At 45.2% G+C, this 14,313-nt stretch overlaps 1 protein-coding gene and 1 non-coding gene across 4 annotated transcripts in view; both read left to right on the top strand.

The window, feature by feature from the left end:
• Positions 1 to 12,144, top strand: part of SNX1 (sorting nexin 1) — a 42,166-nt gene extending 30,022 nt beyond the window's left edge. For 2 of the 3 annotated variants that reach the window (XM_047861757.1, XM_047861756.1), the window contains exons 8-15: positions 95 to 170; positions 3,316 to 3,429; positions 3,616 to 3,709; positions 4,927 to 5,132; positions 8,123 to 8,266; positions 8,838 to 8,918; positions 9,393 to 9,464; positions 10,052 to 10,482. In XM_047861757.1, the coding sequence (XP_047717713.1) occupies positions 95 to 170; positions 3,316 to 3,429; positions 3,616 to 3,709; positions 4,927 to 5,132; positions 8,123 to 8,266; positions 8,838 to 8,918; positions 9,393 to 9,464; positions 10,052 to 10,102 (838 nt within the window). In that variant the 3' untranslated portion in view covers positions 10,103 to 10,482. Of the gene's footprint in view, positions 1 to 94; positions 171 to 3,315; positions 3,430 to 3,615; positions 3,710 to 4,926; positions 5,133 to 8,122; positions 8,267 to 8,837; positions 8,919 to 9,392; positions 9,465 to 10,051; positions 10,483 to 10,520 lie in introns of those variants that run through there. The other variant, XM_047861758.1, reaches the window with a different exon arrangement.
• Positions 12,145 to 14,152: 2,008 nt separating this feature from the next.
• Positions 14,153 to 14,313, top strand: LOC125169251 (U1 spliceosomal RNA). The gene has a single exon (XR_007153568.1). It is a non-coding gene; the product is annotated as a U1 spliceosomal RNA (small nuclear RNA).

The following is a 14,313-nucleotide window of genomic DNA, read 5'->3' as shown; positions in this document are numbered from 1 at the left end:
TGAGCACATTTTATAGTAATGAAAGACATACGCTTGACACCCAAAACCTTGTGAGGCCAGGTTGACTAACCAGATAACTGCTTATACCCTGTAGGTACCTTCAGAGGATTGTGAATCATCCTACCATGTTACAGGATCCTGATGTCAGGGAGTTCTTAGAAAAAGAAGAGGTTAGTATTGTACAAACTGAATTTCATAATTTATACCTGCCTCTAGTGAAATGAAACTAGTTCATTCAATATGCATTTAACCTAGTATAAGACTGTGTCTTAATTTGTAAGCCCTCAAGAATGACAGGTAGTTTTCAGCCTTTGAAATAAAAGAAGTTCTGCCTGTAGTCAAAAGCAACGGGTTTTATTTTATTTTATTTTATTTTATTTTATTTTATTATATTTTATTTATTTTTTTTTTTTTTAATTTTTTTTTCAATGTTTATTTATTTTTGGGACAGAGAGAGACAGAGCATGAACGGGGGAGGGGCAGAGAGAGAGGGAGACACAGAATCGGAAACAGGCTCCAGGCTCTGAGCCATCAGCCCAGAGCCCGACGCGGGGCTCGAACTCACGGACCAAGAGATCATGACCTGGCTGAAGTCGGATGCTTAACCGACTGCGCCACCCAGGCGCCCCTATTATATTTTATTTTTAATTTTTTTAATGTTTATTTATTTTTGAGAGAGAGAGACAGAGTGCAAGCAGGAGAAGGGCAGAAAGAGAGGGAGGCACAGAATCCGAAGCAGGCGCCAGGCTCTGAGCTGTCAGCACAGAGCCTGACGTGGGGCTCAAATTCACGAACTGTGAGATCATGACCTGAGCCGAAGTTGATCACTTAACTGACAGCCACCTAGGCACTCTAAAAGCAACTGGTTCCAGGGGCGCCTGGGTGGCGCAGTCGGTTAAGCGTCTGACTTCAGCCAGGTCACGATCTCACGGTCCGTGAGTTCGAGCCCCGCATCAGGCTCTGGGCTGATGCCTCGGAGCCCAGAGCCTGTTTCCGATTCTGTGTCTCCCTCTCTCTCTGCCCCTCCCCCGTTCATGCTCTGTCTCTCTCTGTCCCAAAAATAAATAAACGTTGAAAAGAAAAAAAAAAATTTTTTTTAAATAAATAAATAAAATAAAAGCAACTGGTTTCAGGAGTCAGACTGCACACTGGTGTTTTACTGGAACAACACAGTGATCTCTTTGGCAAGTCCTTTGTATGTCTTTCATAGGTTATGACTTGGCTCAAATTGAATGCTTATTTTGTGCAAGGAGCTGGGGGGCATTAAGTCAAAACCAATTACCACCGACCACAGAACTGCCATATAGCAAAAGTGTTGATTCAAGTAGACCGTCTGTTTTACAGGCTATGCATAGGCTATTCATGATTGTGAAAAACTGGAGATGGCCCAATTGCTAATAATTGAAGAATTAAGTATTATATATCAATACAGCAAATACTTTATTCTCATCATAAAACAAAAAGTATACAGAAGCGTTCATATATATTTATTGGAAATCTATATTATAAGAATTACATGGGACTCCTGGCTGGCTCACTTGGTGGATCATGTGACTCTTGATCTGAGGGGTCATGAGTTTGAGCCCCATGTCAGGTGTAGAGCTTACTTAAAAAAAATAATAATAATAGTAAGTGAAACTTGGTGCACCTGGGTAGCTCAGTAGGTTAAGCATCCAACTCTTGATATTGGCTTAGGTCACGATCTCATGGTTGGTGGGATCAAGCCCCACATGGGGCTCCACGCTGACATCATGGAGCCTACTTAGGATTCTCCTTCTCTCTCTGCCCCTCCCTCCCTCTCTCTCTCTGAAAATAAATAAACTTAAAAAATGAAATAAAATGTGAAACTTGAAATAGCAGGTATATAGAGCTATAGGAACATGTTAGTCAGTAAAGATCAAAAGCAACACTGGAATCAAACGATGTTGTATCCCATATGAAAGAAAAGTAGAAGGAAATAAGTGACAGGATAGGACTATCATTTTGTATTTATTTTTTCATTTTGTTTTTACTTTTATTTATTTTTTTAACTATTTTTTTAAGTTTTTATTTATTTATTTTGAGAGAGAGACAGAGCAAGCGAGAGAAGGGCAGAGAGAGGGAGAGAGACAATCCCAAGCAGGCTTCCCACCATCAACATAAAGCCCTATGCAGGGCTTGAACTTAGGAACCATGAGGTCATGACCTGAGCCGAAACCAAGAGTCAGGTACTTAACTGACTGAGCCACCCAGGTGCCCCCGTGTTTTTACTTGTTAATTTTTACTTAATTTGCATACAGTGTGAATTATGTTAATGAAGAAAATGGTACTAGCTATATGTGGTTTTTCCCCCCCAAATGAAATTTTTTAATTAAAATTTCTTTACTTAGTGATTAAATCTTTTCATTCCTCCTCTGGGGTTCCTGTATCCATTTTTCCCTTTTACCCCCTCATCCCTCCCTCATACCCCTAAAACAGGGTTTATTGACAACAGCACTATTGACACTTTGGGCTGGATCATTCTTTGTTGTAGAGAGCTGCCTTGTGTGTTGTAAGTTTAGTAGCATCCCTGGCCTCTATCCACTAGATGCCAGTATCATCTCCACCCCAGTTTTAACAACCAGAATTATCTACAGACACGGCCAAATGTCCCCTACGTATCAAAATGGCCCCAAGTTGAGAATTACTTGACTAACCGTCCTGAGCACTAAAATCTAATTTTTCACTGTCGTATAATATATTTACTGTAGATTCTTTAGCATTCCTTTCATACTTTAGGAAAGAAGTGGTAAGACTGAACCAACCAAATTGTTTCTAAATGTTTGGCATGGTTGGCTTAACAAGATCATCCCTAAAAGTAACCCCAATCTGAGTAAATAATGCTCCTGTCCTTAGACCTTTGTTCAAATGGAATCACAGCACAACTTTAGAGCCTCTCAAGACCTTAAGTCCAGCTGTGTGTAGAGTATGCTTATCCAAAGGATCTCGTAACTTTTAACAAAAGCATGTTTGGTATTTAAGCAGTTCATGCCTGGGATAGCAGACCATCTCAACATGAGGTCACCTGGCTACATAACAATCTTACTGTATTTTCTTTCTGTACCCTATCTCAAAATAAAAATTTTGTTATTATGTTAAACATAGTCCTTTGATTTTTTTTTTTTCTTTCTATATGTGCTAGTTACAGATGTGTCTAACTGCCTTTGAAAACAACAGTCTACATTTCAAATAATTGTTTGGCAAGTTTTGGGCATGCCATCTGATGGATACTAATTCTTCTGAACCTAAAATAGGGGCAGAAGATAACTTGCCATCCCCGCCTTCTTGGTCTTGTAGCTGCCACGCGCCGTGGGTACCCAGACATTGAGTGGCGCTGGTCTCCTCAAGATGTTCAACAAAGCCACGGACGCAGTCAGCAAAATGACCATCAAGATGAATGAATCAGACATTGTGAGTAGCCCTGTGCCTCTCGGCTTCCCCTGCCCCCTCAGTCTTATGGGTCAGAAGCCCTGAGAAATCCTGACATTTCTCAGATTAGAGACTTCTCTTTCAAGGTAATTCAGTCCCTTAAGGAAACCCTGTGCTGTATGCCTATAGGATTCCCCTCCATTAAAGATCTGGACTTGTGTGTTTCAGTGGTTTGAGGAGAAGCTCCAGGAAGTAGAGTGTGAAGAGCAGCGCTTACGGAAGCTGCATGCTGTTGTAGAAACTCTGGTGAACCATAGAAAAGGTAACAACCTCGGAAATGCACTCGGAGCTGGAGATGTCTCCAGTGAGCTATAGGTGGGAGGGCATGCTGTTCCCAACCCTGTCAGCCATTCAAGTTGAAATTCTCAGCCCACCTGGTCCTTGATGTTCTCATCAAAAAGATACGCCCTGCACCTCCTGGCAGGAAACATGACTCAGCCACTGTGAGCATTGTGCCTTCTAGCTGGGAGGGGTACAGGGGAACTGCCTCACATACAGCTTCACGTGGGACATGGACTTTAGTTGGTATGATTTGAATTGAAAGTGATGTCACATACTTTAGCTACATGGTGAAATGGACAATATGTAAATTCAGGGAAACCATATATGTCTCCTAACCTTTCTTCACGTTTCTTTGGTGAGATTTGTCTAAGAGCTAGTAAAATTTGCCAAGTTCGAATGCTTTCCTTCTCTGCCTTAAACATGGTAATAATCAGGGGTACCTAGGTGGCTCAGTCAGTTAAGCATCCAACTCTTGATTTCAGCTCAGGTCTTGATCTCAGGGTGATAAGTTCAAGCCCGATATTGGGCTCCACACTGGGCATGAATCTTACTTAAATAAACAAACAAACATGGTAATAAACAGAAATCAAAACAAGCAGAAAACTGTTAAAATGAAGCCATTGTGAGCATTGGCAAAATATGGCCCAGCCCATGGGCCACACCTAGCCCTAGGCCTGTTGCTGTGAGCTAGGAATGACTTTTACATTTTTAAAGGGATGAGTGAAAAAAGAAAGTGAGGCCGTTATGTGATCCATAGGCTTAAATCATCTAGCCCTTCCTAGAAAAAAGTTTGTCCTGCTTTAGAACATGTAAGACTATGCAGTGTGCACGTACATTCACTCTCGTGCAAATAGACTAACAATGAGCTTTAACATAAAAATTAGAATCATTCCTTTGGCCTGTTTGTATTAACTGGCCCCTAGTTCTCCAGGAATATTGAAGCTGCTGCTTCCAAGTAGGCTAGGCCTTAACTTGGTGAAACTTAGAACAGCAGATGTCTCTCCCTGCTCGTGTGACCACACTGCACTCCCCTCACTTTTCTAAGTACAGTTGGCTGTGGTGTAAGTGACTGGGTTGCAGAGCCCACAGTTGTTAGATATGCAGAAGGCAGCATTTCTAAGGCATGCCATGCAATGCCAGCTGACTTGTCCCTTTTCGTTTTGAGATAAGAGGCCTCTGCTGTCTTCCTCCTTCCAGAGCTCGCACTGAACACAGCCCAGTTTGCAAAGAGTCTAGCCATGCTTGGGAGCTCTGAGGACAACACAGCACTGTCACGGGCACTCTCCCAGCTGGCTGAGGTGGAAGAAAAAATTGAGCAGCTTCACCAGGAACAGGCCAACAATGACTTCTTCCTTCTTGCTGAGCTCCTGAGTGACTACATTCGTCTCCTGGCCATAGTCCGTGTAAGCTTCTGTTTGCTTTCCTCTTTTTCCTCCCCTTTATTTAATTTGCCTTTGTTTTCCTTTTCCCCTTCCCAAGAAATTTTCATCCATTATAGCTGAAAGTAGGTGTAACTTCTTTCTACTCTCAAGAGAGAAGGTATCTTGTGAACCAAAAAATCCATTTTAACTTTTAGCTAGTTATCACTATGTCATTTTTGAGGCCTTACAGCCAGTTTTTAAAATGCATTTGGAGAAAAGACTACTCTTGAATTTTCAGGTAGGCCCCTCCTTATTGCTACAGCTGCACACAGTCCTCTATGCTCCTTTCTTCAAATGAGGCTTATTACAGACCTGCTGTCTTGGCCCCCTGGAGCAATGACTCCTCAGTTCTTTGGTCTTTGCCTCCTGAACAGTAAGCGGCGGCTTTGCCTTTCGTAAGAGCTCTTACTGGCTTCCACTTGTCCCTCTAATGTGGGCAGTCAGGTAACTACACGGAATTGTCTTGGCATTGCATGGAGGAGTGTGGCCACAGGGCTGAGAGAGCTTGTCACCAGAGTCCTTTGTGTGCTGTGCTGACCACACTGATAACAACACTGCAGCCTACCTCTGAGATCTAGCACCTCACCTCTTTTCCTGGTAACTGGGGCAGTCTGGTTTCCCATGACCCTTTAGAGCAGCCGAGGCAGCTTCATTGGGCAGTGATACTAGCTCTCGCATGGTCTCCCTGAGACAGAGGAAAGAGCCAAGAGGGATCCTGGTGCCTGCCTTATAAGGGACTGAATCTGCCCCTTCTCCAGCCTGGGACCAGGATGAGCCTCTGAGTTGGAACAGAGCCACGCTCACTCCCCATCCCCAGCATCTCCCTGACCAGGGAGCCCCTGTGTTGTCAAGAACCAAGCTGCTCCCAGGGCTCTCATTTCCTCTGTGGCAGAGTTGCTCAATAAAGCCTGTGAGGTCGCTCATTGTCTCCCTCAGCTGTTTGGTTTGCTGCTAACTCCAGAGTGATAAGAGGCTGGAAAAATAACCTGCTTTGGAATTTGTAGAACTGGTCAGACTATGAAGGCTGGAGCACTACCTTAGGGAAGGGCCCTCTCTGGGAAAGTTTCAGAGGCGGGGCATCGTTTGCAGCCTCAGGAGAGCATAGCTCTTGGATGTGACCCCCCAGGCATGAGAGAGGCCCAGCCTAGAGCTCCATGTAGGGACTGAGGCAACATGCTTGAGTGCAGAACTGCAAGCTGGGCTTTTCTTAGAGACCCTTAACCTGCCCTCTTCATAATCGTGAGAGGGTGATGGGCTGGGGAGATGAGCAGATATTTGTTTTATGCTCTTCCCTGAACCTGGAACTGTACCACCCTTAGCCCAGAGGGTTAGGCTTGAGTCTTACGAGGTTACCCTTTACCTATACTTTGACATTGAGAGCTGCTTAGAAATTGCAAGTGAACAGCAGTGACAGTCAACGCTGGGGAAGTTGAATTTGGTGGCATTTCACTCCCTAAGGTTCAAACTTTGGCAAAGGCCTGCCCTAAGGAGACCTAGAAAACATCCAAAAAACTTCTGCAGAGAGCAAATTGGAGCAGGGCTGGGAGGCTGACCCCAGGTACAGATCTCTCATCCAGGCTGCCTCTTGAAGCTACTAAGCCAGTGGGGGTGGTGGATGGCTTGGTTACGCCAATAACTGTCCTCTGGAAATGTGATCGAGGGACTGGAAACGGTGAGGGGATGGGGTGCCTGGCTGGCTCAGTCGGTAGAGCATGCAACTCTTGATTTCAGGGCTGTGGGTTCGAGCCCCACGACGGGTATAGAGATTACTTAAAATAAAAATCTTTAGGTGTGCCTGGGTGGTTCAGTCAGTTAAGCACCTGATTTTTTATCTCAGCTCAGGTCTTGATCTCAGGGTCATGAGTTCAAGCCTCACATTGGGCTCCACGCTGGAGGTGGAGCCTACTTAAAAATGATAATAAAATTAAAAATAAAATAAATAGGGGCACCTGGGTGGCGCAGTCGGTTAAGTGTCCGACTTCAGCCAGGTCACGATCTCGCGGTCTGTGAGTTCGAGCCCTGCGTCAGGCTCTGGGCTGATGGCTCAGAGCCTGGAGCCTGTTTCCAATTCTGTGTCTCCCTCTCTCTCTGCCCCTCCCCTGTTCATGCTCTGTCTCTCTCTGTCCCAAAAATAAATAAACGTTGAAAAAAAAATTAAAAAAAAATAAATAAATAAAACAAATAAAAATAAAAATCTTAAAAAAGAGAAAAGAACTGGAAACTGGGAAAACCAGCAAGTGGACGTTGGGGAGCTTCTTGGGGGCCTTGATTTATCAGTTGAATGTATGGATGGGATGGAAGCCGTGTGTGTCCCCATGGTAGCTTCAAGTATTTAAAGACTTGTTAAGCTAATCCTGTATACTATTTGGGTGTTAATTTAAAGGTTGCTTCCTTAGGTTGGCTTCCCTGGTATATCTCCCAGACTAAGCTAGGTCTCCAGGTTTGTTATTTTGAGATAGATCTTCTGCTTGTTTACTCTGTACTCTGCATACTTGTAATTATTTATTTGCAATTATTAATATATGTCAACCTCTAACAAGCTCCATAAAAGTAGAACCACGTGTTTCATTCCCCACTGTATTCTTAGTTCCTGGCACATGGCAGGCAGGAGATCAGGAAAAGTATGTAGACCCAGAGACTAATCTGAGGGAGGCAGTTCAGAAGCCATAGAACTGGGCACTGGCATCAGGCCACCTGCTGTGCTCCCAGCCATCCAACCTTGGAAGTAGCATGAAGTAGCATGGCACCGCCCCACTGGAGGCTTGGAGAGGAGTCTTACCCAAGCTTGTGCTTTTTGATGTGAAGCTTCCAGCTGGGCACTAACACACGGCTGCAGAACCTGCCCTTGGTCAGTCCTTCTCTAGCACAGCTGCTGGGAGGGAGTCCCCCTGCCCCCCAAGCCCTACCCCAGGCAGAGCCAGGGGAGCTCCTGAAGGGCTGGTTGTGCTCTTCCCCAACCCCCACCCCCACAGGCTGCCTTCGACCAACGTATGAAGACGTGGCAGCGCTGGCAGGATGCTCAGGCGACGCTGCAGAAGAAGCGGGAGGCTGAGGCTCGGCTGCTTTGGGCCAACAAACCTGACAAATTGCAGCAGGCCAAGGACGAGATCTTAGAGGTGAGGCACACAGGGCAGACTGGCTCCTGAAGAGCCCGGGTCCCATCCCACCCAGATGCTTGAAACCCCACAGCAGGCGAGAGAGCCGATTGAGTCTAAAGGACTGTGGCTGCTGGGGAAGCCTCTGAGAATGAGTCCAGGCTTGCTTTGAGGCCTGGCCCTTTTCCTCTCTTCCCATTCCACCCAGACTTAACAAATCAAATTCTCTGCAGGAGGGGTCGTGGGTGGGTCTGTGAAAAACTCCCAAGGCGATTCAGTAAGGCAACAACTGAATTCAGTTCTCTGGAACTCCCAGCCTTTGTGGTGGGTACCTGAACCAGGGGCTTTGGGGTGCCAGAACTTTGAGACCAGGCCTTGCCTGGAGTACACAGCATCTCTTTTCCAGCCAGATGGCCTTCACCTAGACTTAGACTTACACACTGAATGTCCATATGGTTTCTAATCTTACCCAGAGGGGCAAACAGACATAATGACCAACTGAGGTCTCACATGTAGAATTGCTGTCCAAAGGTAAAGACTCAGTAATGATACCATAATATTAAGTGATCCTTTCTGTTCCCTTTCTTCCCAGTGGGAGTCTCGGGTGACTCAGTATGAAAGGGACTTTGAAAGGATTTCAACTGTGGTCCGAAAAGAAGTGATACGGTTTGAGGTGAGATAGAATATCCTACTTCTCACAAGTGTGCAGTGCCTTGTTTAGTGGTGGTGTTGGTTTTGTTCAAGTCTATTGAGTAGGGAGACCAATGAAAGTGCCGGTGACCTGGTAGTTGTGAACAGACGTGGCCGTGTGTGTGTGTGTTCGTGTGTGTTCACATTTATGTTCTGAGGCAGAGTGGCTGTCCTACACTTGTTGCTGGACCAGAGAAGTTAAAGCTTGCAACTTTCCTGTGTCCTCTGGTTCCCTTTTCTTTCTCCTGTCTTCCTCCACCTCCCATCCCCTGCCCACCATGCAAGAAAGCCTTGCAAGTCCTTGGCAGAAACCATTTGGCTGGAAATTATAGCTATTCCAGCTGCTAGCTATAGTTTCTGGGGCTGTGTTTGGCCTTGGTCAGCAATAAACTCCATCCCATCAAGAGGGGTAGGAGCAACTGTCTGGATGATCAGTCTAGAATCCTGTCTCCTATAGAAAGAAAAATCCAAGGACTTTAAAAACCACGTGATCAAGTACCTTGAGACACTCCTGTATTCACAGCAGCAGGTATGTAAGTTATGCATGACTTCCATTCTCTATGCCTCCTCCAGAGGCCAGCTGCCTACCTGGGGCTTTGGTGATGGGATGAGCTGGGCTGGCTGTATTGCTCTAACATGGAGAATCTAATAGGGTCTTTTGCCAAGCAGGATATTGTAGCCCTAATCCTACAATAAGTTAGTTTTTAAGGACAAACCCTACCTCTCCCTGTAACCCCCCATGGTACCACCTAACCCTCTTAAGGCTGAGACCCAATCGTTGTATTGAACAGTGGATCCCATTGTGAGGAGCTAACTGAGCTGGGCAAAGCTGTAGCCCCCACAGGGATACTTCCTCCAGGGCAGAAGCAGGACTGTCTTTAGAGATTTCCCTTGTACTTGATGCTTCCTCTGAAGAGGGGTAAGATTGGCTGCCTGGCCAATCTGTCCCAGGGTCCACTCTCAGCCTAGCCATTTCCTCAGCTTGGCCTCAGCTCTGGCCTCCCTTTGGGTGGCTGAGACCACGGGGGAGTGCGTGACACTGTGCTTGCTCCCCTCCCAGGCTCAGTCTCTGCCACTAGGTGGGGGCACTTGCTTATTGTCCCCACTTCTTTGCAGCTGGCAAAGTACTGGGAAGCCTTCCTTCCTGAGGCAAAGGCCATCTCCTAATGGACCAAGGACACCAGAGCCCACCTGCCTGACGCTGCCTTTTTATACACTGTTCTCCACCTCCGCCGGACTCCAGTGATGCATCCTGCCTAGCCTGGACTTTATCCCTTCTTCCCTGCCCCCACGACCAACCTGTGCCCATTCTAACCATTACTTCATTTAGCTTCCATATATATTTTCTTACCTGAGAGAATAGTTTCTTGCTTTAAGCAAAAGACCTACACTAGGTGGTGGAGTTAGGGGATAGGGGTGGAGTATTGATATAAATATATAAATACAAATGTATATTTTTCAGGATGTGGTTAGGAACTGGGAATAACGTTTTCTGTTACTCCTGATGGTGCCATGAAAAGATTATGTAATAAAATATTTTAAAATCAGGTCACGTGACTCAGAATGGTGGTGCTTTTTGCTTTAGGCTGGGGAGCAGTTGGGAAACAGGTCCAGAATACTCCGAACAAAGAAGTTGCCCAGGTATAGTAAGTTTCTCTCCACAGGAGTTTAAGCTTTTGCTGCTGCTTCCCTATGGGACTAGAATTTCTTTTTTTCTATCTACCTCTGCTACGTACTCTGAGGGTCTCTTAACCTGTTTAATTCTTATTCCTACTTTTTTAGGGAAGGAGTTGTAAAGACATCTCTTATAGTAAGAGGGACAATGGATTCTCCTGCGAAGGAGGCAGACTTTCTTTTATTCCTACCCTGTTTCCCTTAGCTGCCCAGGGCTCTCTCAGTCTTGCCCTCTGATAGCAGACTTCTGTTCTGAACTTCTTTCTGCCAAGTCCCCAGTAGACCGATTCCTGTTAAAAGTGTAAAGAGCTGATAAGGACTTAACACTTTATCTCCGTTGAGAACAGAGCCAGCACTCTGCCTCTAGATCAGGTCATCCAAGAGTTCCTAAACTTTTTGAGGTTCCAAGAAGCTTTACTCTCTTTGCCCAGGAGGTAGCATGCCAACAACAGGGCCCGAGTGTTGTCAGCTTAGGCCAAGGGCGTTCAAAGGGGTCTCTGTCCTGGCCTGGCCAGGGAGACTGGAGTCTCACATGCGCTGTTACTGGGCTTCCCCTCAGCTGTGTCCACAGCTGCTTAAGCTGGCTGATCAGAGTGGTCTGTGAAGCTGCTCTGTGGGGCAGGGTTGGCAGATTGCCTGCCATGGAACCTTGCCACTCCTGTCCGCCACCCCCCAGCCCCAGAGACGCCCCTTTCTGTGGGCATTCCAGGCCTGCTCTGTTAGTTCTCTTGGGTGGGTGGTTAAGGTTTGGGGAGGGACAGCCTGAGGCAAGAGAATGCAGTAAACAGCCCTGATTTCCAGTGCACCAGCCTGGTGGGGGCAGGGATCCAGGGTGGGGGTGCAGTGCTGGCAAGTATTTTTTTCAACAGTTGGGTGTTTTGTTTTGTTTTGTTTTGTTTTGTTTTGTTTTGTTTTAGAAAAAGTCTCTCCCTATCCCCCAATATCTTTATTAACACTCTTGATTTTTTTCCTTCCAGTCTTGCATTTGCTTTTGCACAGTTGTAATAATACCCACGTGAAATATTTTGTATCCGTTTATCATTCAGCACTGTATATTTTGTAAGCATTTCTTCTTTATTGTTACATATCTTCACAAACTTTATTTAGAAGGCTATGTAATTTTAAGGCTTCCACAGAGTGCTTGTACCATAATTCTGACTCATCCCTTGTTGTTGGATTCTTGGTTGTTTGGTAAATTTTAAATTTTAATATAATTTAAATCTTCTAGAAAAGTTACAGGGTATCACGAAGAATTCCCATCTAGCCTCTACCCAGATTTACCAAGTGTTTACATTTTACCTTATTTGCTTTATGATTTATTATCTATATTTACATATTGTATTTTCTGAAGCATTTGAGAGTAAATTGCAGACATTGTGCCCCTTTACCCCCAGATCTTTAGTATACATTTCCTTAAGAACAAGGACATCTCTCATAATTTACAACCATAAGTATGTTTATCAAAATCAGGAAGTTTGACAGTAAACTAATACCGTTACATAACCCATGGTCCATATTTAAAATTTTTTTTTTTTTCAACGTTTATTTATTTTTGGGACAGAGAGAGACAGAGCATGAATGGGCGAGGGGCAGAGAGAGAGGGAGACACAGAATCGGAAACAGGCTCCAGGCTCTGAGCCATCAGCCCAGAGCCCGACGCGGGGCTCGAACTCACGGACCGCGAGATCGTGACCTGGCTGAAGTCGGACGCTTAACCGACTGCGCCACCCAGGCGCCCCTCCATGGTCCATATTTAAATGTTGTCAGTTATCCCAGTAGTAGTGTCCTTTATAGCTATTCCCTTTTTCCTGGTTCAGGAGCATGTGTTACCTTTAGTTGTAACGTGCGATCACTTGTGTCTCTCTTAATCCAGAAGAGTTTCTCAGCCTTTCTTTGCCTTTCATTACCTTGGCATTTTTGAAGAATATAGGCCAGGTATTCTGTAGAATATCTCTTGACTTGGATTGGCCTCACGGTTCCGTGTGACTATATTAGGGTTTTGCAATTAGGCAGGAACATCACAGAGGTGATGCGTCCTCAGAGCTTTTTAAGTTGGCACATGATGTCGGTCCCGTTAATGCTGAAGTTAACTCTGATCACTTGATTACTATTTTCCCCTTTGTAATTGACAAGAAATTTGTGGGGAGGTACTTTGAGATCATGTAAATACTTTGTTCCTTCTCCAGTGTGCTTTTCTGGCTCCGTAGTCTACATTTACTGGTTGGCATTCTACTAAAGAAAAACATCCTTTCTCTCTACTTAATAATCTCCTTGTTTATCAGTATACATGAATGGATTCCTATTTTACTCAAAATGCATTGCAAGTCCTTGCTTTGATTTACTTTGATTCTCAAATCATCCCAGATGATTTTTTTAACCTGTCCCCTTCATTTTTTTTTTTTTAACACTTTCCTTACTTTCTGGCATAATAAAATGTTTCAGGCCTCTCCTATATCTTCCTTGCCCCAGCTCTGGAATCAGCCATTTCTCCACAGAGTCCTGATTTCTTTTAATGGAGAATTAAATATATATAGAAACCAAGATCTGCGTGCTGAGCGTGCTCGTTGCTCCTGCAATGTCATTGCTTCTAGGCTTTTGGCAGAGCAGGAAAGTAATGAAAGACAAAGATATATAGCAGTAGCAAGAGAGAGAGATGACATAAAGAATTAGATATTAGAAAGCATGAATTCACACAGATCCTTACAGTCTAACCCCATTGGGTTTATCTAAGTCTTCTCCCTTTTCCATACTTGTAACTCTTCTCCAAAGAAACTTAATTGTAAAACTTTATCCTTGCTTTGTTATATTCCATCCTGTGGTCATCTTGATGCAAGTCTATTATTTCCTTGGGATGGACTGTGGTTTCAGAACTTCCTCCTTAGCATCTGGCACTGGAGGCTGACAGGCCTGTGCATTTCTGTACAGAGCTTGCACACATGGAAACTGAGAAAGCAAACAGGTTCAGGGTACTGAGCCCAAGGCCTGCACAGTGGTACAAAAGATAGAGTCATTCTACCTGGGGCCTCAGGAAGAAGACGTTTGTAGAGAAGAGGATGCTTGAACTGTGGCTTAAAGGTGAAGAGGCGTTTGCCCCTTCTGCTGGGCCCATTCTACCTCCCTGTCTCTTGACAGTGGGAGGTAGGCATCTAGGGAAATGTAGGTGGCTTGGTATGGTGTGGGTCAAGTCATTGGGCAGCCCACAGAGAGTGACAAATAGGAACCAGATCACACTGCTTGATACAACTTGTGAAGCACTTGGCACAATTACCCAGAAGGGTGGGGACCCACTGAAGGGACTCAAGCAGGGAATAACATGTTCACATTTGTGATTTAGATGCATCAGACTGGAGGCAAGGAGAGCAGCCATGTTCATCCCAGCCAGCCAGATTGCTGAGGAGGACAGAAGGGATGGTCTCTTGGAGAGGCTCAGAAGGTGGACGTGGAACCACCGGACAGCTGGTCACTGATCTGATGAGAGGCCTGAGGGATGAGCTAGCCTGACTTGCAGGTTTCTGGCTGGAATTTCGGGATAGACAGTGAAGAATACTTAGCAGGGAAGATACCATGATCATGAAGGTGGTTTCCCCCAGGGCGAGGCTTATCCATTGCACTCTGGATGTGCTGACCCCTGCGATTTCCCCAAAAGTGGGGAACTCGACTGCATAATTTGTGGTAGTGGGGGACTGCGTTCATGCTTCCCCCTG

This window comes from Prionailurus viverrinus, chromosome B3 (assembly GCF_022837055.1).
Source record: "Prionailurus viverrinus isolate Anna chromosome B3, UM_Priviv_1.0, whole genome shotgun sequence".
NCBI lineage: Eukaryota > Metazoa > Chordata > Mammalia > Carnivora > Felidae > Prionailurus > Prionailurus viverrinus.
Note: the sequence above shows the minus strand (reverse complement) of the source record. Positions and strands in the feature narration are given on the sequence as shown.